The 27,447-nt window shown below is 61.1% G+C and overlaps 1 protein-coding gene across 5 annotated transcripts; it reads right to left on the bottom strand.

Annotated features, from left to right (window-relative positions):
• Positions 1-1,092: 1,092 nt before the first annotated feature.
• BCL9L (BCL9 like) lies at positions 1,093-26,924 on the bottom strand. 5 transcript variants are annotated; one of them, XM_046014712.1, is made up of 10 exons: positions 26,129-26,924; positions 19,718-19,776; positions 11,251-11,352; positions 9,608-9,993; positions 8,817-8,936; positions 6,078-6,288; positions 5,816-5,900; positions 3,440-5,732; positions 2,699-2,980; positions 1,093-2,263 (listed from the first exon to the last, which is right to left on the bottom strand). In XM_046014712.1, exons 3-10 carry the CDS (start codon positions 11,274-11,276, stop codon positions 1,170-1,172), a joined length of 4,497 nt encoding a protein of 1,498 aa, XP_045870668.1. In that variant the 5' UTR covers positions 11,277-11,352; positions 19,718-19,776; positions 26,129-26,924; the 3' UTR covers positions 1,093-1,169. The 5 variants fall into 5 exon arrangements, with proteins under 5 accessions (XP_045870668.1, XP_045870670.1, XP_045870669.1 ...); XM_046014714.1 differs by having other exon boundaries at positions 2,699-2,878; XM_046014713.1 differs by lacking the exon at positions 19,718-19,776.
• Between the last annotated feature and the right edge of the window lie 523 nt (positions 26,925-27,447).

Raw genomic sequence — 27,447 nt, 5'->3', positions numbered from 1 at the left:
GCCTCCCTGGCTCTGTGCAAGGGGCCACACAGCCTCCACCTCTTCCTCCTTTCCCTCATCCCACACTGGGGACGAAGGACTTCGAGTTCTGGCTAAGGTATAGCAGCAGGGACGCCAGACATCCATAGCTGGGAAGCCAGGGCCCCGGTCTCCTGTGTCAGGCAAACATGCCAGCCCGAGCACACACGTTCTCCTGAATTCATTCTGCAGCAGACAGGCTGCCGCTCTGGGGGTGGGAAATGGGAGGGCGGATCTCAGCCCAGAAGGGGCTCTCCAGGTGGTCTGACCTCAGCTAAGGTGTGGGGTATCTGTCGTTTCTCCATTTGAGGAAGGGACCGGAATGGTACCCTTATGGACCCAGAGACCCGGCAAACAGTGGGAGAGTGTGTTGGACTGCGTGGTCCTGAGTCCAGGGGAATGGAAAGGGGCAACAATTTGAAGGAGGGGAGGGAAGGGTTGCTTTTAACCTTTTCTCTTTTTTGTGACTTCTATCAAAACACAGAAATACAGCACACACACAAACCAGCACAAAAGCGCAGCGCTCTATTTACAGCTGCGGCTGGCACTGCCCACCCGGCCAGCCGCCTGCAGGGAGGGGTGGGAGAGGGGCTCAGCTACAGCAGCGGGGAGAGGAAACGAGGCAGGAAGAGACAGAAGGAAAAACCGGTGGGAGCAGAGAAACCGAGAGGAGAATGAAGCTCCAGGAGCACGCAGAGCCTAGGAAACAAGCCGCAGAAAGGGGACAGAGTGGGGAGACCTCTCCTCTACTCTGGCTTCCCCCCACCCAGGATTCTCCCCTCCTCCCCTGGATTCCATAATGGGACTCAGAAAGCACAGCTGAAGAAGGGGAGGGGTGCAGAAAATGAGGGAAGAGAGAGGCTCCATCGGACTGGGGAGGGGTGGGGAAGGGGCAGTCCCAGTGGCCGAAATGGAACCCCAACCCCAAACCCCCACCCCGCTTTGCCACCTCCCCCCAAGCTGCCAGCACGTCTGGTTTCCACAAATGCCACTCCCCACACAAGCCCCTCCCACCCCATCCACCCCACCCCTTGACCCAGGCCATCCCAACACTGGAGGGGAAGGAACTTCTTTAAGGGTATCATATTTGCGGGACCGCCCCAGCTCCAGCCACCCCGCCCCCCCCCCCCCCCCCCCGCCCCAGGGGACTGCTAGAAGGGCAGGTTGGCCATGCTGCCCGGCGCCGGGAGGTAGCCCATCTGACTGTCCAGAGACACACTGCGCTGCCGCAGCGGGTGTGACACCATGAGGTTCTGCTGGGGCGGGGGGCCCATGAGGGAGCCCTGCGGGGAGAGCATGTGGGGGGGCTGGCTGTAGACCTCCCCCCCCACCCCTCGCTGCTTCATCAGCATGAAATTCTGCTGGGTCATGAGGCCTTGTGGTGGGGACATGACTCCCTGGTGCAGGCCGTGGGGCACCACGCCCTGCTGGGGGGGCACACCTGTCCTGCCCAGTAAGGACATCTGTCCAGGGTGGCACATGGACATGTTGAGACCCCGCTGGACGCCCTGCTGGCCCGGAAGGTTGGGGGGCCGTGAGGGGGTCTGCTCCGCCATCATGTTCTGCAGGTTCATGAGATGCAGATTGGGGGGCTGGGCCTTGGGGGGCTGGTTCTCACTCTTGGGAAAGTATTGGAGGGTGCTGCTTGGCTTCTCAGAGGGGATGATCCTTGATAAGTCGAACTCAGGGATCCCCGTCGGGGTGGGCCGGATCACCTCGCTCAGCTCGGGGTCGCTCAGCACTGACGCCACCCCAGGGAGCACGCCTGGGGGGTAGGCGTCGCCCATGCGCCCAGCCATGCCTTTGCCCATCAGGTGCTGCTGAGGGGGTATGGGGCCCGGCGGCTGGCTAGGCAGGTCCTCTGGGGGCAGAGGCATGCTGGAAGGGTAGTGCTGCTGCAGGCCGGGCCCCCCGCCCCCACCCCCGCTGGGGGCCATGGCACCATGGGGCTGCTGCAGCCGAGGGGGGAAGGGCATCATCTGGGAGGAGCTGGGCACTGGGCCACAGGGGGCATTCAGGGAGTCTGGGCCCCCTGGAGGCAGCATCATTGAGTTTTGAGGGGGCCCTCCTGTCCCCTGCGCATTGGGGTGCAGTGGAATGTTGGACCCCAGAGGGGTAGGGGAGGGCAACATAGTAGGCGGGGGTTCATGGGACAGGGGCTGCTGGCCTGGCAGGTTCATGCCCATGGGGCTCTGGGCAGCAGCTGAGTTCAGGTGCATCTGGTTGGGCTGGTTATTGCTGATCCCTGTGGGGAAAGAGAAAAAGGGGTCAGGAGCTGTGTGCGCCATGCTGGGGAAGGCTGCGGGACTCAGTTCTTCCCCCCTCCCCAGCCAGGCTCATGCCAGGAGGGGTGAGGGCCTCTACCACGGGCCTGTGCTGGCCACTGGGACACAGACTTCAGGCATTCAGGTTAGAAGCCAAGAGACCCGAGTTCTGGCCCAGTCCGCCGCAGACACGTCACTCACTGGATGTCGGAAATGCCACTCGGCTGCCCTGAGCTTCGTTTTACTCCATGACAAGCGGAAACTTGACCCGGGACATCACCCTCCCACTCCCAGGGCCCTCTGGGAGCACAGAAGAGCCAGCATAACCACAGGGGCGACAGCTGGCCGTGGCAGCTCTTCCCACGCCCAGTGACCACCCCCAGCTCTTCTCCCGGCACTCCCTTCTGGCCTCGCACCTGGCCCAGAGCCCTGCGGAGGTGGCGGAGGCGGGAGCAGGGGCCGGTCAGGCAGCAGCTCGTCGTCGGAGGTGGCGATGGTCTTGATGGCGTTGTGGTAGAGCGGGGTGGAGCTGGGCATAGCGTACTTGGACATCTGGGACATCATCAGTGACAGCGGGTTCTGGGAAGGCGTGGGGTCTGGGGAGGAAGTGAATGGCAGGCTGGCGTTCATGAGGCCGCTAGGAGGGTTGGCGGGAGGCGCTGAGGAGCTGCTCCGGGGGCCACTAGGCGGGAGGGCACCTACAGAAGCAGGGAGACAGAAAGAGCGGAGAGTAACCGGGGAGGGGAAAACGAGTTCGGCGGCTCACATACGCGGTGGGCTAGGAAGAGGCCAGCTCCCAAATCTCCTGACTCCTCCAGGCACACCTCTACTCCAGTGTTCTGCTCAACCCATTTTCACCATTGCCCGCCTGTCTTCGGGCAGTTCCTGCAGCCTCGGGGCCCCCAGACAGTGCAGAGAGCCCAAGAGCGAACCCCTCCAAATGCCTGGGAGAGCCCCATGGCACTTTTGGTGGAAGCTCACACTCAGCTGCTGACGTGTGTCCCTCAGGCAGCGTCCACCTCTGCGCCCGGCACAAATGCCTTTGCGCTCTCACCTGCCCCAGTAAGCACACACCCCTCCCCTCCCAGGTTCCCAGTGCCAGAGTCCCGTCCCCACTCCCCTACCCCCCACCTGGCGGCCTGGCTCAGCTAACTCACCCTGTTCCATGCTGCCCAGGGTGGTGGAAGAGTTCATGTTGAGAGGCGGCTGCTTGTTCTGGGGAACCCCAGGGCTGGGCATGGCTGTCTTGGGTGAGGCGACCCAGCCGGGAGAAGGCACCGCCACGGAAGGAGACTTGAGCCTGCTGGGCGAGCCGGTGGGCGAACGGACACTGAGGGAGGAGCTGAGGACCTGTGGCGACTTGAGAGGTCCCGGCGGGTTAGCCGAAGGCAAGGGCACCATCTGTGAGGGAGTCTGGGGTGACTTGAGGTTGGCGGAGGGCGAGGTGACCAGGGGCGAGTGCACCTGGCTAAGGGTGGGCGACTTCAGGTGCCCCATGCCCGGTGAGCCCATCTGATTAATACTGATGGTGAGGTCTGAAGGCCGTCTGCCCAGCCCCCGATTGGGGGCCGAATGCACGGAGCCAGGAGGATTGGACGCAGGGGGCAGGGGCATGTGGCTGAGCCGGGTGGTGCCCGCGTTACCCATGGGCATTGAGCTCTGGTCGGGACCGAACATGTCTTGGGTATTGCCCATGTCCTGGGGCATGGCTTGGAAGGGCCCCTGGCCCCCCGAGAATCCCTGCTGGCCCTGGTTGGGGAACTGCGAGGGCACGAGCATCTTCTGTGGGCCGCCCATCATGCCACCGCCGCTGTTCTGGGCCCGCACCCGGGCCATCTCCTCAGGACTGAGGCCCTGCGGCCCCATCATGTCCCCAGGGCCCCGCATCTTCTGCGACATCAGCATCTGCTGCTGTGGGGTCATCTGGACATTCAAGTTCATGTTCATGTTCATGTTCACATTCATGTTCATGTTGAGGTTGCCCGGCCCCATGGGAGGGTCCACCTCTCTCAGCCCAGACTGCCCCATGGGGGGACTCAGGAGGCCCCGGCCACCGCCGAACTCCATGCCCATGGGGGTGCCTGCCAGGCCCTCGCCACCGGCCATCTGCCCGGGAAACATCGCCGGCTCCATCTGCCGGTGTGCCTGCATCATCCGCTCCATCTCCATGCCCTGCCCCATGGCACCGCCCGCCATGCCCAGGGGGCGCTGCATGCCCATCGACCGCTTCTCCAGCAGCTGGTGCCGCAGCAGCTCCTCCCGGACCCGGGGGGTCATGAATCGCTCCGCTTCACCCTGCCCGCCAGGGTAGGGCACGGCATTCTGGGCAAAATTACTCGGCCCCCCCATGGGGGGCAAGTCTTCGGTCCAGCCCATACCTGGCCTCACAGGCCTCTGCATAGCATTCATGGGCACCTCCATGGGCATCCCCTGCATGCCTCCAAAACCAGGCACCCGTTGCATCTGGTTGCCTGGGAAACGGGGGCCGGGAAAGGGAGGTCCGCCCCGGAGCTGCATGGGATCTTGGACATCCATGGGGCCCCGCAGCGGCGCACCCATGCCGGGGGGCCACTGATCCCCGGGCTTGCTGTGGTAGGGAGGCGGTGGCCCCCTCACCATCATGCCCCCCATGCCCATCACGTCCTGCAGGGGGCGGCCCCCGTGCAGCCCCATCTGCTCTTCCTTCCGCCGCTTCTCCTCGTAGTACTCTTCCTGCAGCTTGCGCCAGGCCACCTGCTCTGGGGTGAGGCTGTCCTGGCCCAGCCTCTGCATCATCATGTTCATCTGCTGCCCCATGTCCCCGCCTGGGGGGTGCCCAGGCACCTCGTGCTCCAGCGGGGGTCCCCCCAGGCTCTGCGTCTGTGAAATCATAGACTGCAAGGGCTCCTCATACTTTTTCAGCCCACTGGGAGGGGCCGTGGGGGGCTGCTGGGGGGCAGGAGGGGCTTGTGCTGGTGGTCCCCCCTCGCCGGCTCCTCCTGGGGGTCCCTTGAGGAAGGGCTCCGTCTCCCCGCTGCGGAGCAACAGCCGCTCAATGTCCCGCAGCGTCTGGAGGGAACGCTCCCGGTGCTCCAGCTGCTCCTTGGACAGGCCCTCAGAGCCCACCAGGCTCCGCTGCCCGTTTCCTGTGGGGGCAGCCTCCCCGAGCAGGGCAGGGCCAGGGGCACCACCGGGGTCTCCTCCGGGAGGCAGTGGGTTGCTGGCGGTGGCGGCCGTAGGGGTGTTAGGGTGGGTGCCCCCGGCGCCACCGCCCGTGCTGGCTGCTCCCACCGAGTTGGGCGTCAGGTCCTGACTGGCGTCTTCAGGTGGCCCATCTGAAGGCAGAGTGGGCGGAGCGCTGCTGGGGGCCGAGGGGGGCGGCGGCGGCAGCGGAGGGGGCTGCGACTGCGGGGTGCCCACAGAAGGCGTGCTTAAGGGTAGCGGCTCTGGGGTAGGTGGCACTTTCGGGGCCTGTGGGAGGACAGAGGCGGAGCATGAGCCAGGCAAGGGGAGGCACCAGCCAATCCCACTATTCTCAGAGGTACCCCACTCACCTGGTCCAGCTTGGCCCGGGGCACGTTCTGCTGGTGGTAGGCAAGGATGGAGTCAGCCCGGCCCTGCAGCACGGCCTCGGCGGCCCTGCACAGAAGGGTCAGGCACAAATCCGTCAGGGAGGCAGGGAGGCAGGTGGGCCAGGGGGAGCCCTTGCCCTTCCCCCACCTAGCCCAGCCTAGCCCTGGCTCCCTGCAGGCAGACACTCAGGACTGCAGGCTGAGGGGGGCACAGAGCAGGCTGGACCCGCCCCGAGGCACTTACGTGTTGGCCAGGTGGGTGGTGAAGACGTACACGTACTGTGAGGGAGGCTTGCCGGGGACACCCCCACCCCCACCCCCAGGGGCGTCGGGCCGGAGGCCAGGCGGGGGCCCATGTGGAGGTCCTGGAGCGCTGCTCTCGCTGAGGGGAAGTTGGGCGGCTTGGCCGGGACCCAGCTGTGGGGCCGTCATGGCTGGGTCTGCTACATTACAGTCTGCAGGAGAGAGGAGAGAAGCCGGGTAAGCAGCCTTGACTCAGAAAGCAGAGCCCGCTGGCGCTGCCCCCCACCCCATCCCGGGCAGGCTCACTGCTTTTCAGCTCAGGCCAGCTAGGTGATCTGTTGCCACACTCCGGTGGTATGTGTCTGGTGTCCACGCTTACTTGCCCTAGACGTCTTCAACCAGGACAGAAATCATGGGGACCATATGGAGATGAGGGGGAGGGGAAATGGGACGCTTACAAACAGGCTCCCCTGTGCTTGGCATCCCAAAGGACACTTACAGATGTGATTCCCTCTGACCACAACATGCCTGGAAGGCAGGTGTCCTATGCTCTGCTTTACAGAGGAGGAAAACAACCCTGGAGGAATGACATTACTCACCCAACATGACACAGCCCATCAGTGCCGAACCGGGATCTGAACCTGGGCGGACTCCAGAGGCCTGTTCTGAACCCAGAGACTACGGGTGTGTGTGTGGGTGTGTGTGTGTGGGGGGGGTGTGCACGTGCAAATGCTCTGACCAGGTGAGGGGAGAAGGCCAAGAGACTGCACAGATTGATGAGTCAAATGATGACTGGTTTTGCATTCTAGCTCACCACTAACGGACTCTGCGCCCTTAGGAACGAGACAGCTCATCCCTTTAAACCTCTGTTGTTTCATCTATAAAATGGGAACACTAACTCCCTGCTCTGCACAGCGGGCAGGTCAAAGAAATCTATTAAGCAACTTCAGAACTATGTCGCCAATAACAACAACAACAAAAATCACTTAGAAAACAGAGTTAGAAAAGACTGGCATAGTGGGTACCCTTCCGGCATAGACTGACCACCCTGAGCACCAAATGATGTCTGTTCCATGGTCACAAAGTAGACCTAAGTCCAAGCCCCAAAAAGATCTACGCGTGGTCATTAACAAGACTAGGTAAGTTAGTGGACCCACTCCCATGCCAAGATAAACAAATTTTGCACAGAATGATAGAGCCAAAAGCTTGGGGGTTGGGGGGCCTGAGAGCTGGCCTCAGTGTGTGAGGGCTGTCCTGGGAAGAGGAAGGTGCATAATACTCTGTACACAGAGCTAGGACTCCCGGGTACAAGTTACAGGAGGGAGGCAGGCTTTATTCCAATAAGGAACTTTCTAGTACAGTAACAACAATGAAAACGAGCAGTGTTCTAAGTGTCATGCGCAGCAAGTCATTTACTCCTCACGCCAATCCTGTGAAGAAATCCATTCCTATAGATGAGGAAACTAGGCCCCTTTCCCAAATTCACACAAATAATAAATGGGAGATCGAGGATACCAACCAAAGTTGTGTGACTGCAACGTCTGCGCTATTAGCCGCTACATCGGCTGCCCCCAAGCTAAGAACTCTCTGAGAACGTCACGGCAACTACAAATAAAATAGTATCAGTGGTTGCCTTAGTGCTGGGGAATGGGATGGTAGCACCTTCTCCGTATTTCCCTGTTTCTTCCAACGTTTCTACATCTTGGCAGTCTAAAGTTATAAAAGCGAACTGATGGGGGCTGTGGGTCCCAGGAGGCTGTGACCACCGCCATCTGTCACTGATGGGTTCAGAGGGGCTCATGGACGGCCAGTCCCCTGGGGGGGGCACCTGGGACCAGAGGACCTTTAAAGTCCCAGCCTGCACACCCCACCTCCACCGACATGGTCCACTCCTTCCAAAAACATCTGCTTGGTCTGTTTCCTCCTCTGCAACAGGCATCTTAACCATAACCACACCTACTTCCCAGGGCTATTGGAAGGATTAAACAGAGTAGCAAAGGAGCCAGCGCATTTTTTTCTTTCTTCTTTCTAGGGTCCCAGCCCACCGAGCAGGTCACAATTTAACATTCTCTGGCTAGTTCACCTGCATGAAGTTGTTTCTCCCCTCAAAGAGATGTCAGCTTTGAGGGAAATCACCCAATAAATGTGTGCGGGCTTCCCAAGAACGGGAGAGTGTCCGGTTCTCCCCATTACTTGAGCAAGGCCCAAATACATACTGGTCAATAAAAGAACGAGAGGAGTGGGCATCCATCACACCCACACCTCGTCCTGGTGATGCATGCTAGGCATTTGCCAGTCCTCACTCAGAGGCTGGGGATGGGCGCCAGAGACCGAGCCAACGGCAGATCCCACCCAGGCTCAGCCCGACTTCTGAACCAACTGTCTGGCTCCCAGCAATGCAAGACCCTCGCCACCCTCCCTCTACTGACCAGTAGGTGGCAGCAGAGGCCAAGAATTCATGGGAGGAGGCGGAGGTGGTAGGGCCGGGAGGGGCCACCCCACCCCACCTCGGTCCCTAGGAAGAGGGGCTCGCTGAGCACCTGGAAGGCAGGGGCTAAGCTGTCACAGCGCAGGGAGGGACAGAGTGACAGGTGAGATGGGAAAGAAGTCGTCTGGGTTCCTGACCCTTGCTCTCTCTCAGACTCAGGCCTTTGAAGGTGAGGAGAGGGAGGCTCCCTCAGGGCAGCCATGCCCCCGGGGCACCATGGGCCACAAGATCCTGGCAGCAATGGGCACTCACTGTGGGTGGCCCCAATGGGCTTGTCGTCCTCCTCGCTGTCGGGTCCTGAGCACCATTCGTCCCCGCTGTATGGCTGCTTCCGCTCCAGCACACACCGCCGCTTACTCCGGGGTGCCACCTCTGCCCAGGCAGGACAAGGCGGGCAGGGGTCAGACCAAGTGCCCAGAGGCCCCGTCCTCCCACAGCCAGGATCTCCATGGGCCCATTCTCCCAGATGTCCTACCCAAAGAGGGCACTGCCCAGGCCATGGTGGGCACTTTGCCAGCCCTTGGCCCCCACCACACCATTTGTTTCTGATTTCTCTCTCCAGCCCCGCTGCCTGTCTCCCTTCCCCCACCCAGCACCAAGCACAGCATAATCCCCAACCACAACTGGTTCTAATTAGGGCTGGGGGGGTGGTGAGGGAGGAGAGAGCCACTGCTACCCTTGCAGGCCCCAGAGCCTGCTCAAAGACTCCCACCAGATGGGATACCAGGAGGTTCCTTAGGAGGTGTGTGGGTCTGCTCCTCACCCCAGAGCACCTCCCTCTCCCCCTCCACAGAGGAATGAGGCTGACCATCACGCTGTGTGGCCCCTCCGTGGGTGGCACCTGAAGATGACAAGGCCCCGCCCTGGCCACCACGCCCCCCCCCAGAGAATGACCAAGCCAGTGGGTATAACGGGGGTAAGAGAAAGGTGACCCCGCATAAATGCTGGAGAGAAGCAAGGGAAAGGGATTAGGCAAAGAGGGCAGCAAGCGTGGGCCTTGGACTGGAACATGCTGGGGTCTTAGGGATCAGGAAATGGGGTACCTTTGGCCTCTGAATCCAGGGATGGGGTCCCAGACTCTCGCTGCTCTCCAGAGTCCACAGACACGCTCCGCTCCCTCTTCACCTTGCCCTTGAGTGAGCTGAAAGGGGGCACCCCTGCTTGGGGGTTCTTCAGACTTGAGTTGCTGGGTGAGATCTGGTTGGCCTTGGCCCCATGGCTCCCCGCCCCCACGCCCTTCGGGCCCAGGTTGCAGGTGGGTCCTTGGTTCACATTCTGGTGCTGGGATTGGGCCCCTCCATTCCCTGTCTTGCCATGATTGGTCAACTTATTTTCTGGGTGCATTGGCTTGGCTGGGGCTGGGGGGCAGTGGCCGCGCGGGGACAGCGGCGGGCTCCCTGGAGCTTCTCTCCTCCTGGGGTGGGGTAACCTGGGACAAGGTGGGAGAAACACGAAAGGTTAATTTTGCTAGGGGCCTAGCATGCCTGCATTTTAACCGTCCCCATCCCGCCTCACCTAAGGGTAAGGGACCTGGGGGCCAAGGAGCATGTTAAGACCACCAGCTATTCCCTATCTCCTCCTGTGGTTCCTCAGACAAGGGCTGATGCCTTTCTCTACCTGGGGAGTGAAGATAGGGCAATCCTTTCCACCTCTCAGACCCCACAATTCAAGTAGAAACCAGGGCCTTGGGAGGCAGAATCCACCCCCACCCCAATATCCATCGGACAGCAAGCCCCCTAGCAACTCCCCCCAACTAGCACCTGACCAACACTTGAACATCTCTTTCAGGGTTTGCTCTCTCCAGACTCCTTCCAAGGTCCTAATCCTCAACTTTCATGTGTTCCACACCCGCAGGTAAGGGGCACAGGACCTGAGGGTCACTGCTCATGCCTCAGCCCCATTCCCCTGGGAACATGGGGACAAGTACACTGGAGAGTGGTACACACTGGTCCAGACAGCTCCTCAGAGCAGGAGGGGAAAGCCTGAAGGGGGTCCACCAGCAGGGCTGGCAGGCAGGCAGGAGCAGGAGGAAAGGGGGAGGGGAGTGGTGTGCGGAGCAGACTGGAGCGAAGCTGGAAGCCAAGGATTCCTGCAGCCCAGGCTGCGGGCCCTTTAAGCTCCAGCCCGCTCCCCCCACCGTCTCCCCCTCCCCGGAGACCTATTAATAGCCGCTGGAAAGATCACATCACGGGAGAGGATATTTATCCCCCCTCATTCCACACCAGCTCAGATTTATTTCAGCTCTGCTGTCCTGCTGCTGCCGCCTGGCCCTGTCTGCCGGCTTCTCCAGGGGAAGGGGAGGGAGGCAGGCACCGCCCCTCCCTCCAGCTTCCACCCCCAGCTAGACTGAGGCCAGAGGGCGCCACTGGACCCAACAGTGGGGTGGGCCAGGGTCTGCTCAAACCGTTTTTTAGGAGGCAAGGGCCGAAAGGGACTAGAGCAGCAGGCCTAGCTGATTGCCACTGCCCTCTGTCCCCTGAGCCCAGACATGAAGGCTGTGGGCTCCTGCCTCAGGGCAGGCCATCCCATTCTGACCCCCCTTTAGCCCACCGGTGGCCTTAGAAGCCAAGTGGCCATAGGGCTCACTGTCCAAGCCAGCACATCTCAGCCCCATGATCACTGGGCCCTTCCCTTCCCCGCACTCCACACACACACACACTTCCCGCCCTCCACGACACCCACACACCTTGTCTTGTTAGCCAGGATCCTCATGGCTCCCACACACAGTGGGGCTACGGCCCCTGTGCGTGCCCAGGGCCCAGCCAGGTACTCGGTACTGGAGCACGGACTGCAGCAACAAGCCCCAAAGAGAAAACTTGTGACTTGGGGAGGGGGTGTAGGAGGGGAGGGGAGAAGGGAGGACCCAAGAGCCCTGGGACTAGGGAACTAGACAGGGTAAGGTGGGAATGGAAAGGGAGGACTACTAGGTGGGGTCTCTATCCTAGAGGCCGATTGTATCCCCATCCCTCCCGCACCTGACCCTCAGGGAGCTTGCAGTCTCTAGCAGGGCCCCCCTTTCCCCGGGCCGCAGAGGCAGAAGTCACTAAAAGGATAGGTTGCAAAGCCGCCCGCGTGGGGCGGCCGTGAGGTCTGCTCTGGCCCCTTGGGGGACTCCCGCTCCCAGACACGCCCCTCACTCCGGGTGGGGAACTCCTCTCGCCCCGCCCCCAGGGCGCCCCCCGGCGCCGAGGCGGCCTGGGTAGGGGCAATGCCCCGCCCCGCCCCCAGCTCGAGGCCTAGCCCGTGCCCATTCCAGCAGGCCCGGGCGGGCAGCGAGAGGCCTGGCGGGGCCCCGGGGCTGCAGCTGGGCTCTTCTGGAGACCAGTAACGCTGGCTCAGATTCCTCCCCGACCGCAAGAATGCAGGAGCCTCCCCTCCCCCCCCCCGCCCCTGCACCCCACCCCGCCCCCTTCGGCAGAGCCCGAGCGGAGAGGCAGAGCGAGCGAGGGAGCCAGCGAGCGAGCGAGCGAGCGAGGGAGCGGGAGACGGACAGGACTGCAGCGTGCCTCGCCGGGCCCCGCACGCGCCGCACGGACAGACACCGGGCCAAGTGCGGCCTGGGGATGGGCGGGGCGGCGGCGGCTGCGGCTGCGGCTGCGGCGTGCCGAGGTTCGGCCTAGCGCTGGGCGCCGCCTAATAGGGGCTCCGAGACCCGCAAGCACCCGAACTCTGACTCACACACACTCACAGCTCACACGTGGACGGGGAGACAAAGACACGCACGGAGCCCAGGAAACTAGAGGCGCGCCCACGCCGACCCGCGGAGGTGTGCTGGAGGGAGAGGGAGGCGCTGGCCCAAGCAGGAGCACGGAATCAGCCTGGGGCACCCGCAGCCGCCCAAGCTGCCCGACGGCAGAGAGGGAGCGCGCCGACTCATAGAACGGATGAAAAGACTGAGACCCGGCCCCAAGGGAACCAGAGAAAGTTGAGCCTGGTAGTGACAAAGGAACACACGCGCGCGTACACACATACACGCGGGGCCATAGATACACCAACAAATAGGCTCACGCAAACACAGAAGCCTCACCCAACCGCCCCCTGCCCTGCGCTCCCCCGCCCCACCGATCCGGGTGGGGGAGGGAGGGAGACTTGGGCCCAGCCCTCGCCCTCGTGATCCCGCCAGCGTGACACCGGTGCGCACTCTCGCCGCTCCCAGCCGGGCTGCTGGAGGCTGGGCTGGACGCGGAGGCGAGGCCCCCACCCACCCATAACCCTGTGGGAGTCTAACCCTAAATTAACCCCAGGCCTATTGGCCTTCCCTTCTCTAGGTCTCCCTCCGGCAAGAGAGGCTCCTCAGGGGACGGTTCCAAAGTCCAGGGCCGGCTGGGAAGCCTGCCTCGGCCAGTCCCCATCTCCTGCAACAGGTTAGAGCAGAAGCAGTTAAGAGGAGGGCTGGAGAGGGACCTGGGCTTAGGGACGGGCCTGTGGCCAATGCGTCTCACTCAAGCTCTCACCTTCACCACCAAAGTCCTCAAAACTACCTATCGCCTAAAGAGACAGTATTATTATCCCCATTTCACCAGAAAGAAACTGAGGTGTGCCAAAAGGAATCCACGTGCCCCTGGGTCATGTGACCAGGACTGGCAGCTCCAAGACCCCATTCCTGGGGCTCCCCCACCCCAACTTCAGTGTCTCCTCCCTCGGAGTCAGGACTCCTCCTCTGAGCCGGCAGCAGAAAGGTGGGCTTCCAGCCACTGGGCCCGCCTGCACCCCCGCCTGTGTTTATAGCTTCAAATGTTGCGACTTGGAATATTTTGGGAAGGGGCTGTTAGAAAATTAGTCCTCTTCCGTGTCCCCAGTCAGTCCTCAGAAGAATCTCAGAGTGGCCCTCCCCTCTCCGACTCCACCCCCTCGCTCCCACCCCACCGCAGGGCGAGCTGAGTCAAGCACAGATGAGTCAGGACTTTCCCATCTCACACCCCCCCCCACACCCCTCAGGAGTTTGCAGGGGCTCCCAAAGACCATTCCTCCTCTACACACTCAGCTCCCTCCAAGACACCTGGGGGGCCTGGGGATGGGGGGTGGCTAACTCCTGGTGGGTGCTGTGAGTGAAGGGGGCTTCCCAGCACGGGAGCAGGAGCGCCTGGGATGAGGGAAAGGCAAGGCATGCGACTCTGGAGTGGTGACTTGTGCTCACAAGCAGGAGCAAACGGCCAGGAGCATAGGCCAGGAGGCTGTTGAGACAAAGAGCCTGAGGTCAGCTGCTTCCCCATGGCCTTCCCTAGGGCGTTAGGGGGAGCCGGTGGACCTGACCCTGGTGGGGGGAGGGAGATCAGGAAGACTTCCACAGATGCCTTCAATGGATGCTCAAGGCAGAACCAGCACAGGTACAATGGGCATTCACACACCAGCGGCAACCTGACTCTTTTCAGCTGCCCCAGTGCTGGAACCCCCTGCTTGGTTCTCCAGCTGGCCCACCGGCCTCATTGCCTAGCTCAAAACCACCCAAGAGAGGCAACGAGAAAATGGTTTGGAGGCTCCCTGCTCCCCAGTATGGTGGGCAGACACCTCTAGAGAAGAATTGGGCTCCTCAGGCCCTCCTGGAGCCATGGGGGTAGAATTATTGTCCCCTGGCTCAAGGAGATGCTGCTACCAAGACAAGGGCTGGGTCCCTTTTCTCCTGGGTTTCGGGACTCCTTGGTCCCTAGAAGCTCTCCTCTGCCACCCAGGTCACTTCCTCTTCCTGAGGTGGTGACTCAGCCCAAGTGGGGAGGTCAAGGATTCACAGCCCAGCAGGAAATCTGCTCAAGGACCAAGGTATTGCTCTGGGACCCTCTGTGTGGGTCCTCAGAGGCCTTCCCCTCACCCTGGCTCCTAGCAGCTCTCCCCACTTCCCTCAACCCCACCTCTTGCCAAAGGAGACCATGCAAATCAATCATTTTTGTCTGGTCGACAAACCACCTCGCCCCACCTGCAGCCCCAGAGTGTTGCCAGGCAACCCCAGTCCTGCAGTTCGGTGGGAACTCCTAGTCCCAGACTACTCTAGTCGGGGTCTCTGAACAAGGTGCTTCTGGGGAGAAGGGGGTGTTCTGCCCATCCTGGTGCCCACTGTCCCTTCTGGAGTCTGTAAGACGAGTGGCATTGCCTAGACAAGCTTGAAGTCACCTCTCTTGGCTCCCTCGGCCAGTGCCAAGGTGGCCGGGCCTTGGGACGCAGTCATGCCTTGGCAGTGGGGTGCCCCCAAAGGCTGCTGCCCAGTCCCTGGCTGCTCCCTCCCTCAGGGCAGAGGGGGAAGGGAGGGTGGGGGGCACAAGGAAACAAGACAGGGCAGGAAGCCCAGGCAGGCGGCGGGCACTCTGGGCCAGGCACAAACAGCCAACACAGGAAACCACAGCCCACCCCCGCCCACCCCACCCGCCCAAAGCTCTGGGAGAGAGGAGCTGCCAAGAGCCTGGTACCCCCAACAGGGGTAAGGGCCCAGGGTTAGCCCGGGGCAAGGCAAGAGCCAGAAGTTCTTTTCAGTCCTCTCTCTGCCCCAGACCCTACCTGGGGAGGGGGAGAGGAAGCCAGGCTGGCAGGGATGGTGCTGCCTCTTTAAATCCACCGAAATCCTGAGCTAGGCCCAACCCAGCTCTGGTTTCACAGGAAGGAAAGGAGCTCAGGAGCCAGTAGGGCAGGCAGTGGTGGCTGGAATTAGCCCCACCGGCCCAAATATATCTGGTCTCCGCCTGCCACCCCACTGGCACTTCCTGGCCTCTGGCACCTGCACCACGGTGGGGGTGGGAGAGGGTCTAGGTGCTCCTCCCTCCCCAGGGGGAGACCCCAGTGTCTCGAGTGGTCCCGTCGTCACTGGGTACACGTGGGTGAAAGGTGACTTCCCAAAGCCCAGAGGCCCAGAAGGGAGGACTGGGCAGGGTAGCCCCCTGTGGGCCCTCACCTGGCCTGTCCTCCAAGGGGTTAATCTGGCCCCTGTTTGGGGGGGTAGGGGTGGCCTAGGAACCTCCTCCAAACTGCCTGGCGGCTGGGAACAATGGGGCCATTGTGGGAGGACCAGAGTGCGGGCAGACTGCTGGCACAGCCGGCAGCGCACCACGGGGCGGGACCTCACCCAGCGCCCGCCGCCCGCCGCCCGGCTTGCTCCCCCAGGTACCGCCAGCGGCGGACACATCCTCCCTGCCCCCTCACCTCGCCTGGCCTGGCCCAAACCCCTGGCCCCAGCAGCACCTGGAGGGCCCTCCAGCTCTGCCCACGTTGACATCCAGATGGCCGTGACCCTGCAGGAAGCGGGAGCCTGTGGGCCAGGACAGGGTGGGGGTGGGGACTGAGAGACAGGATGTATGCCTGTGATCCTCCCGCAGGGAAGACAGGAAGGCCGAATGGGGTTTCTGGTGTCAGTCCTGGCACCCTCAGGGTAGAAGGGCTTAGGGGATTGTGAGACCAGGGACAGGCAGGGTCCCCTGCCCCCAGGCCTCCTTTCCCACACTCATTCCAGAAACCTGCTCCCTGAAGAGATCCTGTCCCCAGCAGCCTCACCTCCTGGCGTTGGGATGCCAGGCCGGGAGTGCAATGAGGGCCCGGTTCACCGTCAGGGAAACAAGGTGCCAATCACATCCCGCCCTGTCTGAGCTAGAGGACTTGTCCCTCTGACCTGTATCCTCATCTTCAAAGTGAGGGTACATGTATAGGGTGAGATGGTTTTCTTAGTGAAACCATCTCACAGAGTGCCTACGACATACTCGGCCCTCAAGAAACCACCTCTGGCCACGATGTCCCTCCCCTTCTTTACCCTCTCACAGCCCCCAGATATGTAGGCATTTGGTAAATAAAGGTAGGCTTTGCCCTTGGAGCATCCAAGGGAATGGGGCCCACGGGCATCGGGCATCGTACAAGGGGGACCAGGTACAAAGACGGGGCTCTTCTGCTCTCCTGGAAGGGGCCAGCCCCCTCGGCTAAGCTCTTCCCTGGGCTAAGCTCTTCCCTGGGCGTCGCTGACTTCACCGACATACGCTCGAAACCAGAGTGTGAACCCAGAAAGCGGTCAGTTATCCACTCTCTTAGCTTCAGGTGTGTGTCTCAAAACCTCCGGAGGCAAGCCAGAGGGGATTTCCCGTCAACAGTGGCCCGGCTGCCCCCAGCCAGGCAGCCCTCTCCCTGCCTCCTTGGTCATCTCCTGCAGGACTTGGGGTGGAGGAAGCTGGAGCCTGCTTTCTTGTCATGCATGCACATCCTTAAAGAGCGAAGGGTCTGAGAGGGCCAGAGGAGCAACTGGTGCAGAAAGTTCTGGAAAGCAGGGGTCCAGCGAAAAGACCCGTCCTCTTCTCAACTAGAGAGGGCTGTCCCTCTCAGGGTGGCTCCACAAGTCCCCAAAGGGTTAATAAGGCCCTAAAAATAACCTGCTCCCAGCAGGACCCTCCAGCCATCTGTTCCCATTTTCTCCTGTTCACATTGGAACATCTGAAACCAGCCCTAGAGCCCCAGCCCGATCCCAAAAATAGCCCCAGCCTGCCCAAGGAACAGGCCCCAGGGGCCGGGCACAGGCGGCATGGCCAGCCCAGCAGTGCAGCACAGCCCAGGCCAACCCAGAGCCCTCACTTTCAGGCCCATAGAAGGGAAGTGTCCTCTCTGGCTCCAGAAGAAGGGCTAAGGTTCCAGAAGGATGCGTAGAGCCGGGGGCTCCAGCCCACCCATCTTGGTACCAGGCCAGAGAAGGTTCCTGGCAGCCAAGCCCAGGTCTCAGACCCAGGAGCCCTGGGATCGCAGGCACGTCTGCCACATCTTATAATCCGCTTTCCCCTGAGATCTGGATACTCACTCCCCGGAAGAGCCAAGCCACCTATCTGCTGTCCACTCCTGGGGTCCTCCTCCGGAGGTTCCCAAGCCTCGGCTCCATGCCACGCCCCTGAGAAGCCCTGCTCACCCCGTGTTCCTTGGCACTCACCCTACCCCAGGGCACACAGGGCTGAAGCAGAACTCTTTCCAGCGCTGCCCACACTTACCATGCAGCCCACGAAAAGAGTCCTCTGGCCCCTGTGGATGCTGATGTGACCCCGCCCCTCCTCTGAGCTTCAGGATGCCTCCTCCCTGCCCGTCTGTGCGTGGCAGGTGCCAGGCATGCCCATCTGGGCTTCTATACATATCACAGGCCTGGGCACTGCTCTGCCACACTCGGGGAAAATGCCCAGGCAGAGGGTACAGGGAATCCGGGGGACCCTGGGGCAGCCCTAACAGCTGTCTTGCGTGTCACAGCTCCACACTGCCACCGTTCTCCCCAAGGAAGGTCCCTGACCCCTTAGGCCAGGAAGGAGAGGAGGCTGCCAGTTAAGCCATTTAAGGACAGAATGTTGCGTTCAGCCTGGTGACAGAACAGAGCAGCAGGGATGGAAGGGTGGGAGGGCTGCTAAAGTTGGTCTGAGCCAGCAGCCCGGGGGAGGGAGAGCTCAGCCTCAGAAGCACTGGCAGACAGGGAGGGACATGTCCTAAGTCCCCTAGGCCCCTCTCTGGGCCTACGGCCATTTGGTGAACCTGCACCCAAGATGTGAGCTGGCTCCAACAGTGGGGAGACTGAGGCAGTGAGAAAGTGAGTCTGGAAGGGTCTTAGAATCTCGGAGTCCGAACTACTGGAAAGGTTGTCCTCCCCCACCCCCACGCCCCCAGTCCTCCGCTGCCAACCGCCAACCGTTCTTCATTCAGGCCAAAGCCCCCGGGGCTGGGGTTAGGAGTTCCTGCAGAAAGCAATGTCGGGGAGCAAAGAGGAGGCTCACTACCTCCTACTGAGCATTTTATGCCCCCGCATCAGGCTGTCCTGAACGCTGCACGATCTAATTTAATCCTCACAACAGCTCTACACCAAAGTACTTTTATGATCCCCCACTTTAAGGCACAAGGAAGTTAGGTGACTTGCCTAAGTTACACAGTCCAGAATGAGAAGAATAGGGATTTGAACCCAGACACGCCCGCAACTGGGTTCTTAACCATTTTGCGAGACCAGTTCACCCTGTATCAGTGCTCTAAGGAGAGAATGGGCGCCCCTCACCATTCCACACACACTCCCTCCACGCCCGATGTGCCCCAGGTCCTGGCTAGAGGCCACAGTTCCTGCCCAGGGAAGAGATCAGAGAGAGGGCACCCCTCCCCATCCCCTCTGCACAGGTGCCCTGAGAGCTAAGTTCTCCGGGGGGGCCCCCAGTCCCACCCACCCCCAGTCCGCTAAGTCCTCCTCACCCATCCTGGTCCCTAATAGTCGGAAGGGAGCCAGGCAAGTTACCATGACAACAACACAGGGCCCCTGCTGAGAGAGACCAGTGGGCTGGAGAGGAGTCTGCCGCCCCTCTCACTCCCCAGGTGGGGGTCAAAAGTCAAGTGGGACTCACTAGTGAAGGGTGGAGTCCAAGCCCTGCCCCCACACCTGCTCAGCCACACCTGTCACTGCTCCCCACTTTTTTCATTGCCTGAGTTGGAAACGGGATGACTTCCTCCTGGTCCCTGAGGCAGTGGCCTCCAGCGGGCCCCCGGGAAGGAGAGTGGGGGGATCAGAAGCCCCTCCCTCCGGAGGACAGTCTGAGAGACGTGTCTCCTCCCAGACCTTCGCCTTCTGGAGCCTTCCCTAGTCAGCCCAGGAGCCTACAGGCGTGTTTGTTGTGAATTCAGGGAGTTGTTGCTAAGTAAGGAAGGAGGGGAGGGAGGGAAGGAGGGGGGGTTAGCAGTAGGGAGAGAGCCTCCGTGTGTGCACGCGTGAGTGTGCGTGTGTGTATGTGTGTGTGTGCGTGTGTGTGTGTGTGTGTGTGTGTCTGGAGGCCAGGGCAGAAACCACATTTCGGTGGCTGATAGCCACCCTGGCTTTGACTCAGCAGGGGGAGGCCAAAGCCAGGACAGAGCAGGGCAAGCACTCGGGATGACCAGGAAACCCTACCTCGCCCTCCAGGGGTGATTGGGCAGGAGCTCCCCACCTCCCGGCCTGGAAAGATTCCAGCTCAGAGAAGACCTGGGACTTTCACAGGGGTGGGGCTTTACCCCTCCCTGCCCCACCCCCACCCCCAGGTTCCAGGTTGTAAGGCTGCTAGCTCCCCTCCTCCGGGGGCAGGAGAATGAAAGGAGAAGTGGGGGCAGAAAGCCAGGAGGAGGGCGCCCAAGACAAAAAGCCAAGCAGGAGACCAGCAGACAAGAGAGCAGCAAGGAGGCTGCAGAGGGCAGGCACAAGCACACGGAGCTCTCACCTCAGGAGTAACTGTGTGCCGGGCTCAGGCTCAAGGGTGTGGTCTGGGAAGGGGGCTCCCTGTGGAGAGAGGGTCACTCACAGCTAGAAGCCCCAAGCCAGCAATCTAGGCCCCTGCTCCTCCCATAACCCCAGCCCCTCCCCCAACATGTACACCACAGAAACGTGTTCTCACACACACACACACACACACACACACACACACACACACACAGCCTGCAGCTCCAGGAAGTCTCTGAGCTACTCGGACACCACCACACCCCCACACCCCCCCCACTCCAGGACTTCTGTGGATTGGCTGGGAGCCAGGCCTGACCCAGCTGCTGCACCACACTGCTCCCCCTCCCTATCCTGGAAGCAGGAAAGGAGAAGGCACTGGAAGATGCCTTGGACAGAGGCGGGGCCAATGACTCCCATGACCTGGCCTGAGGTCCTGGGGGAAGGGATGGATGGGGAGACCAGAGGACCCTGGCTTTCCGTGCCAGCCAGCCCGCCCCAGGATTATCTACGTCGGAGATAAGACTGGGGCCTCTCCCCTGTCCATGTGTGGTCCCTTTGGCTATACCCCTTGTCCCCTGAAGACGCAAAGTCCCCACCGGCCTGGTTGGGAGGGCCTGGGGTGAGAGGATCTGGCTTAGCAGTTCCGTAGGAGGGGGGCTGGGTGAAGCTCCCACAGGCAGGCGGGAGGGAGGCTGGTGGCTGGGCTCAGTTTGTACTGGGGGTCAAAGGGGAGTTCTTTTCCGAAGAATTCTGGGAGAGACGCCAACTAGAGCAAGCTGCGAACCACCCCTCCCTCTCTCTCTCTCTCTGCACTGGGGGCAGGGGGGTGTCCCTGCCAACCAGACTTAACCCTGTCCAGCCTGTGTGGCTCCCAGACCCAGGAAGGGGGAGCTGGGTCAGAGACCTCCAGCTGGGCCCAACTTCCAGTTCAAGAGGGCAGGTGCCGGGCCTCTTGCGCCAGAATGAAGCTGGTTCCACACAGCCCCATCTGGTAGCACCCTGCCCTACCGCCCCCTAGGTGACTTTTCTAGGCTCATCTCCCGAAGGTGTCTGCAGTGACGTGTGTGTGCGTGTCTCAGAGACAGAGATTGAGAAACAAACTGAAAATTCCTTGCCAAAGCCCTCCCCTTGCTCGGTCACTGAGCACTGTGCCAACCTGTGCCTCTAGGCCTCCCTTCCTCCCACTGTGTCCTGGGACCAGAGGCCACGGGGGTGGGGGGAAGGACAGCTTATCCTCTGCCTATATCCTGCTGCTGTCTACCCAGGCTCTGGACTCCTACAAACAGCCCCTGCCTGGGCCCTCTTCTTCCTCACTGATCTGACCCAAGTGCTTCTAGAGAAAAGCATTCAATTAGAGCCTGAGACCCCAAGATGGGATACTGAGTCATAGGAGATTATCAAGGGTCCCAGGGCCCGAATCCCATGCTAACATAACTCTCTTATCACCACCCTTGCTTTGGCAAAAAGAAAAAAAAAAAAGTTCCCCCCTGGCCTCCTCCCCCACTGTAGAACACTGTCTACTTGCAGAATGAACTTAAACATGAAGGTTTCCCAGGCTACAATGGCAGCTGGCCCCACCCCAAATACCCCAAATGCCTTGTCTTTCTGGGGTGGAATATCACCCCCTTAGGATTCCAGCCTCCTCTGTCTTCTGTAAAGACTGGAAATATGAATGTCTTGTCTTGTTTTGCTGTCTCCCCCTAGCTAGAGAAGTCAACTTTCCTGAATCTTAAATTAGCCACCAAGCTCCCAGGTCCGCTGTGACTGGGCCCTTCCTCAACCCCAGTGAAGCAAGTGATTGGGATGGAGGCTTAACTCCCTCTCCTAGCCCTTCCTTTGGGGCACTGGCCTCCCTATGATCACCCACCACTGTATAATGAGTTCAAGAAGAGGGTATTGGGACCCCAAAGGTGCTGGGTGTCTGTGAGGGGCAGAGGAAGAGAGCCCAGTCAGGGGGAGAGGAGCAGTTTATCCCAAAGTCTACCCATGCTGCCACTTTCTCTCCAAGGACCCTGGCCCTGCCAGAAACCTTGGCCCCACTCCAGGAAATCTCCCTATCGAGGGACAGAGGACTCCATGTCCCAGGTTGCTGCGGGGAGACCTGTGACTACACACACCAGACATGTTCAAAGGGGGGAGGAGAGAAGCAGGAGCAGAAGCAGAACACACACACACACGTATACACACACAAACTCATCAAAGAGACACAACCCCAGGCACACACACTCCTCAGGAACACTCCCTGGGACGTGCAACTGAGACACAGACACGACTCCCAAAGATACACGTCCAAGATCTCTATCTCCTAAAAATAACCCCGAACTCCCTAAGAATGCCTCGAGACCCACAGAGGCTGCCATACTCCCAGAGAATAAGGAGAGCCAGAATCACAAAAGACACGGGCCAGTCACGCAGACCTGCTGACAGACAGAAGATATACCCACAGTGGGATACACACACACACACACACACACACACACACACACACACACACGCCCGTGCGCGCCTGTGTGCACACACACACAGTAGTATGCACGTGGCTGAGTGCTAGCACTCGAACTCATACACACAGACCCTGGCAATGCACAGCGTGAGGTCAGATTAGAGGACTAAATTCTGGACTGGTGGGGGAGGAGGGGAGCCAGAGGGGGGTGGAGAAGTACTCAGGGATTTCAAAACAATCTTGGTTTCGAAATGCTGGAAATGCTGGATTCAGGGCCATTCCCAGTTGAGGCTGGGGGGTGGAGAGTAGGGGGGAGGGGAAGACAGGCCAGCGAAGGGCCACCAGCCCTCTGGAGAGGGGGTGGGGCAGAGGGAATCCCAGCCCCCCAGGGAGGGGGGCCTAGAAGAGACACCAAGGTTAGGAGGGTCAGGTGGTCTAGGCACCAGCAGGAAGGGCCTGGGGTGGAAAGGAGGCAGAGAAGGAGAGGGCTCTGCTTTGGCCACTGACTGAAAAAATAAGAAGGCAGGGGGAGGCTGCCCTTCCCCTCAGGAGTGAGAGGAAGAGGGAAGCTGCCTGTGCCCGCTTCCCCCATTTATGGGTGGTGGTCAACACCTTCTCCTCTACAGAGGAACAACCAGGCTCCCCTTTACCAGTTAGTAGAGCCCAAAGGTGGGCCCAAAGCTAAGGGATCCGAGGGAGTGGGGGGACAGTAAGGGCCCCACAGGGCTCAGAGATCCTCCGTGGGACCCAGGACTCCCCATACTCAGAGCAGGGTGGGAGACAGCTCCTGGGGAACCAGGGGCTTCCCTCTTCTTCATGGGGAGGGGGACTTTTGGGGAGACTGAGGCAGTGCAACATACCCCCACACCCAGGAAGTCACCCCTCCCCTCCCAGGGCAGCAGAATGCCCTTACTGCCCCTCCCCCAGCCTCTAGGGAAAGTGTGCAGTTCTCTCCCAGGGAGGGGAGGTCAGGCCAGGCTGGGGGTGGGGCTCTGGAGGCCTGGCCCTGGCACCCAGCAGAGGAAATTCCAGGCTGTAACTCCAGGCTGCCTTTAGGGCCGCCCATCCAAAGGACAAGCAGCACCTCGAGAGCAAGAGCGCTATGGGGGCCTTCTCCGCCTAGCCCCCCAGCTCCTGGCTTCCGGCTACCTAGCCCTCCAACTGGCCCAGCCCAGCTCTGATAGAGGACTGGACCCAGGGAAACAGCACTCTCTGGATGGGCCTCTACCAGACCCATCCCGGCCCCTTGGCCACTCTGAGCTGCCTTTCCCCAGATCCCTGGGGGCAGCCCCTCCAGTGTGGCTACGGTGGGCAGCTGCCAGGGCTGGCAGGCAGGGGCACACATGCCAAGCTACAGCAGCCAGGCGCTCAACAGGTTGAGCCAGTCCCTGGAACAGCCAGCCCCACCCCAGGGAGAGCGGGCCTGGCAGAGGCTCCCTGCCCGCGGCACCCAGCCTGCACCCGCTTGGCTCCCACGGCTGCCCGCTTTCCCACGCTGCCATCCCCCTCTGCCCCCTCCCCCCAGGTCAGCACCCGGGCAGTGCCCAGGGCTCCTGGCACAAGGAAGGGATGCTATTTCCCCAACACCCCTGGGTACCCAGGCTCTTGGGGTGCCTCACCACCAGCAACCAAGGAGCCCCAGGAAGAGTAAACAAGAACCCCAAAGTGTCCCCCCACTTCCTTGCAGGTTTTTCTCAGTCCCGGGAAGAAGGGACACTCAGACACCCTGGCTCCCTGTAGCTGCCCCGTCCCCTGGGCACTGGGGCAGAAGTTCAGCCTGTGGCACCAGAGGCAGTGTGGGGGTGCCCCCAGCTCTGGTCTTATACTCCCTGGAGGAGGGGCTGCAGAGCTGGGTGAGTTCCGGCTCCTTCCACTCCTGCCAGAGCTGCTGCTACCTGCAACCCTGGTCCTCTTCTTTCTCCACCCCACTCCTGGGCTACACGGAGCTCCATCCCAGCCACTCCCCCACAGGCAGGCATCCCCCCCTTTGCAGGCATCTCCTTTAATCTAAAGCAGGTGCCAGGCATTCCAGCTGAGTCCACACTGCCACCCACTAGGCCTCTGCCCAGAAGGCTACTGTCCTGCTTGTTCAAGGAAGCGGAGTCTCCAGCCCAGGGCTTCTGCTTAACCCAGGTACCCAGAAGCTCGCAGACAGAGGCACAGGCGCCCTGCACAGGGTCAATAAACAAGTTCAGGAGGCCCCACATTACCACTGTTGTGCTAGTCCCAGGTTTCTGTGGACCACCAAATCTTCTCCAGGACTCTGTAATGTCGTCCCACCTTGACCCTCAAGCCCAGTCATTAGAGACTCATCTTGAACCCGCACATGGAACCCCAGGACCCGTCTCCAGCCATGGGGCCCCTGCTATCCCAAACACAAGAGTTGCCCTGGATGGAAGATGATAGGTACTCTACCCCCAAACCAGCACCCTTTTCAAACATCAACCCTTCTTCCAAGCCCCACCCCTGATCAGGAGCAACACAGGTAAGCAGGGAGCCTCTAGAGAGAGGTGGCTAGACCCTGGACTTCCAGGCCTGGTTCTCCAAAGGCCAAGGAGCCTGATCACCTTGGGGAGGCAACACCTTCCTTTTCTACCAGACTTCCCTTACCCCTCACCTTCCTGACCCATTCTCACTGCATTCTGAGGCTTTAAACCAGTCGCCTCACAGATGACACCAGAAAGACGGGGCCTGATCATGCTTTCCCCTGGAGCCATGAAATCGTGGTCCTGACCCAGAGAAGGCAAGACCCGTGCTGGGAGCAGCAGAAAAGCCAGGCCCAGCAGAAGTGCCTGCTCTCCAGAGAGGCTGAGGAGTGGGGAGAACAAGAGGACTGGAAGGCCACCCACCCTGGAGGTCATGCTCAGAGAGCTGCCCAGAGACATCAGTAGGGTTCCAGCAGACACAGTGTGAAGACAGCATTCCTAGGTAAAACGGGAAACCAAGGCCAAAGATCAAGTGGGCCTCAAGCCCCTATCCCATGGCTCAGTCACATGCCCAGCTCACCTCTCCCAAAGCAACACTCTTCCTCCCTGCAGCTGAGCCCCCCTCCACCACTCCCCAGACACAGACACACACCCCAAGCAGCAGACAGACTGAAGGAGGCGGGAGGAGGGGGTGTCAGAAAAACCCGGAAGGAAGGAGGCTGGACAGACAGACAGAAGCAGATCCTGGCTTCACTGCTCCAGAGAGACACCCTCCAGACTCCCAGACTGTGAGGGACACGCTCCTTCTCAGCAACCCAGAGGGAGAAGGGGAGAGTAGACTTCAGTGTCTCCAGAAATCAAATTCCAGCAGCCCAGGGGTAGAGCATAAGCCTTAAGTCTCACTTCTCTTCCTCATATTCCTCCCCCAGGAGCTCCCAGGACCAAGGCAGGGGGAGCCTCCCCTTAGCAGTGCAGGGACACCTCCAAGAAACTGTGTGACTGCCCCACCCCCCAGTCAAGCCCACACTGCTGAGAATCCTTGGCAGGGGAGACTCCAGGAGTCACAGCCCCTATTGCTCCTAGGCACTGCTTGGGGGCAGAGGGTAACCCCAGCAATCCCCAAACCTAATGCACTTCCTTCTGGAGGCTCCCATCAGCCAGGGGAGGAGTGCTGGGGTGCTGAGACCCAAGGGGTTGTGGAGCCTGGGAGGGGGACTACATCTCCCAGAAGCCCCCAGGGCAGGGTTGCTGCTCCAGCTGGCCCAAGGCCGGCCTTGTTCTCTGCGCTAGGGTGGCAGGGTCCCCCGGCTGTCCCTAAGCCCTCCCCCCTGAGCTCTGGGGCTACCAACCTGACTGGGGGCCCAAGAGTAGCCACCACTAACCCTGGGGGCGTCCCCCAACCCTTAAACAGCCTGGAGGTGCGTGCCAGAGGGCAACAGACAATCAGACTGTGTCCCCCCTCCCCAGTTCAAACTGGATCTCCCTCCTCGAGCCTCTGCCCGCCTGGCATGACTTTCACCCTCGGCCCCAGCCCACCCCTCACCTCGCGCAGGTCGGGGGTCCTCACGCCAGGCCGGAGCTGGACGCCATGACCAGATCAGGGTCGGTGACTGGATTGGGGTCCTCGGCTTGCCAGTTGGAGGTGCGGAGGGGGGCGGGCAGGCGGTGATCTTTTGATCCTGGACGCCTTGATCTCAATACCAGCCCGGCCCGGGAGAGGGTATCCGGGGGTCGCTGGGCGCCTGGGTTCCTGCCTCCCAACCGCCGAGCATGGTCGTGGGCGCCGGACAGCGGCGGGAGAGCGTGCACACCCGCCCGGCCCGGGGCTCGGGGCTGGGGTCTCGGCCCCGAACCTCACGGCTCCGGCTCCTGCTCCTCCTCCCTTCCTTCCTTCCTTGCTTCCTTCCTTCCTTCCTCCCTTCCTTCGCCTCCTCCTTTCACTTTCCCCGAGGCCCGCGGGGACGGCGGGCGCGGGGCGGGGAGGGGGCTGTCTGGGCGCTTATTGTTGGTCGGACGCCGAGGGTCCGGGTCGCAGCCCCCGGGCGGCGCGGCGCCGGGGGACCCAGGCGTGCGGGCGTCCGGCCGGCTGGCTCCGGGCGGCAGCAGTGGTGCAGCGGCCCCGGGTCCGGGGCATGTCCGGCCACTGGCTCCGCCGCGCGCCGCCGCCTCCCCGGGTTCCCCTGCGCTGCCGGAGCCTCGCTCGCCCCTCCACTCGGCTCCTCTCCCCAGCCTGAATAAGCATCGGGGCTCTCTGGCTGCCTCCTTCTGCCTTCATACCAGAGCCCGGAGAGGCCCCTGTCAAAATAAGAGCTCCCCCATCTCTCTCGCCTCCTCGCCCAACCCGGCTCCCCCAGCCTCCCAGTGGTCTGACTCGGTAAGGCGCCAGGCCGGGCTGCGGGAGGCAGGTTGGCCCGGGGGCGGGGAGGGGGCTTCTACCGGTCTCTCCTCCCCATTCCTGAGGACTGGGGAAGAAACGCGCTAACGACATCCCAGGCTGGAGAGAGGTTTCACAAACCTACCCTCCAGTCTACACTGATTGGAAGGGGTGGTAGTTGCCTGGACTCCCCTCAACCCCCAACACACACACACACACACACACACACACACACACACACACACACACACTGCTGGATCCCTTTTCACTGTACACACCCACATTCATTATAAACTGAGCATCTCTTTATTCATTTGTCTTTCCTAGTAGACCATGAGGTCCTTGAGGGCATAGACTGAATTTTTTCATCTCAGTCCTTAGCACAAAGTGGATGCTAAGAAAATGTGGAAGTAAAATCTTTGTCTTCTCCAAAGAACTCCTAACCTCAAAGTGCTGCACACACACACACACACACACACACACACACC

The sequence above is a fragment of the Meles meles genome, chromosome 8 (assembly GCF_922984935.1).
Source record: "Meles meles chromosome 8, mMelMel3.1 paternal haplotype, whole genome shotgun sequence".
Lineage (NCBI taxonomy): Eukaryota > Metazoa > Chordata > Mammalia > Carnivora > Mustelidae > Meles > Meles meles.
The sequence above is the reverse complement of the archived record's forward strand: the minus strand, read 5'-3'. Positions and strand labels throughout refer to the sequence as shown.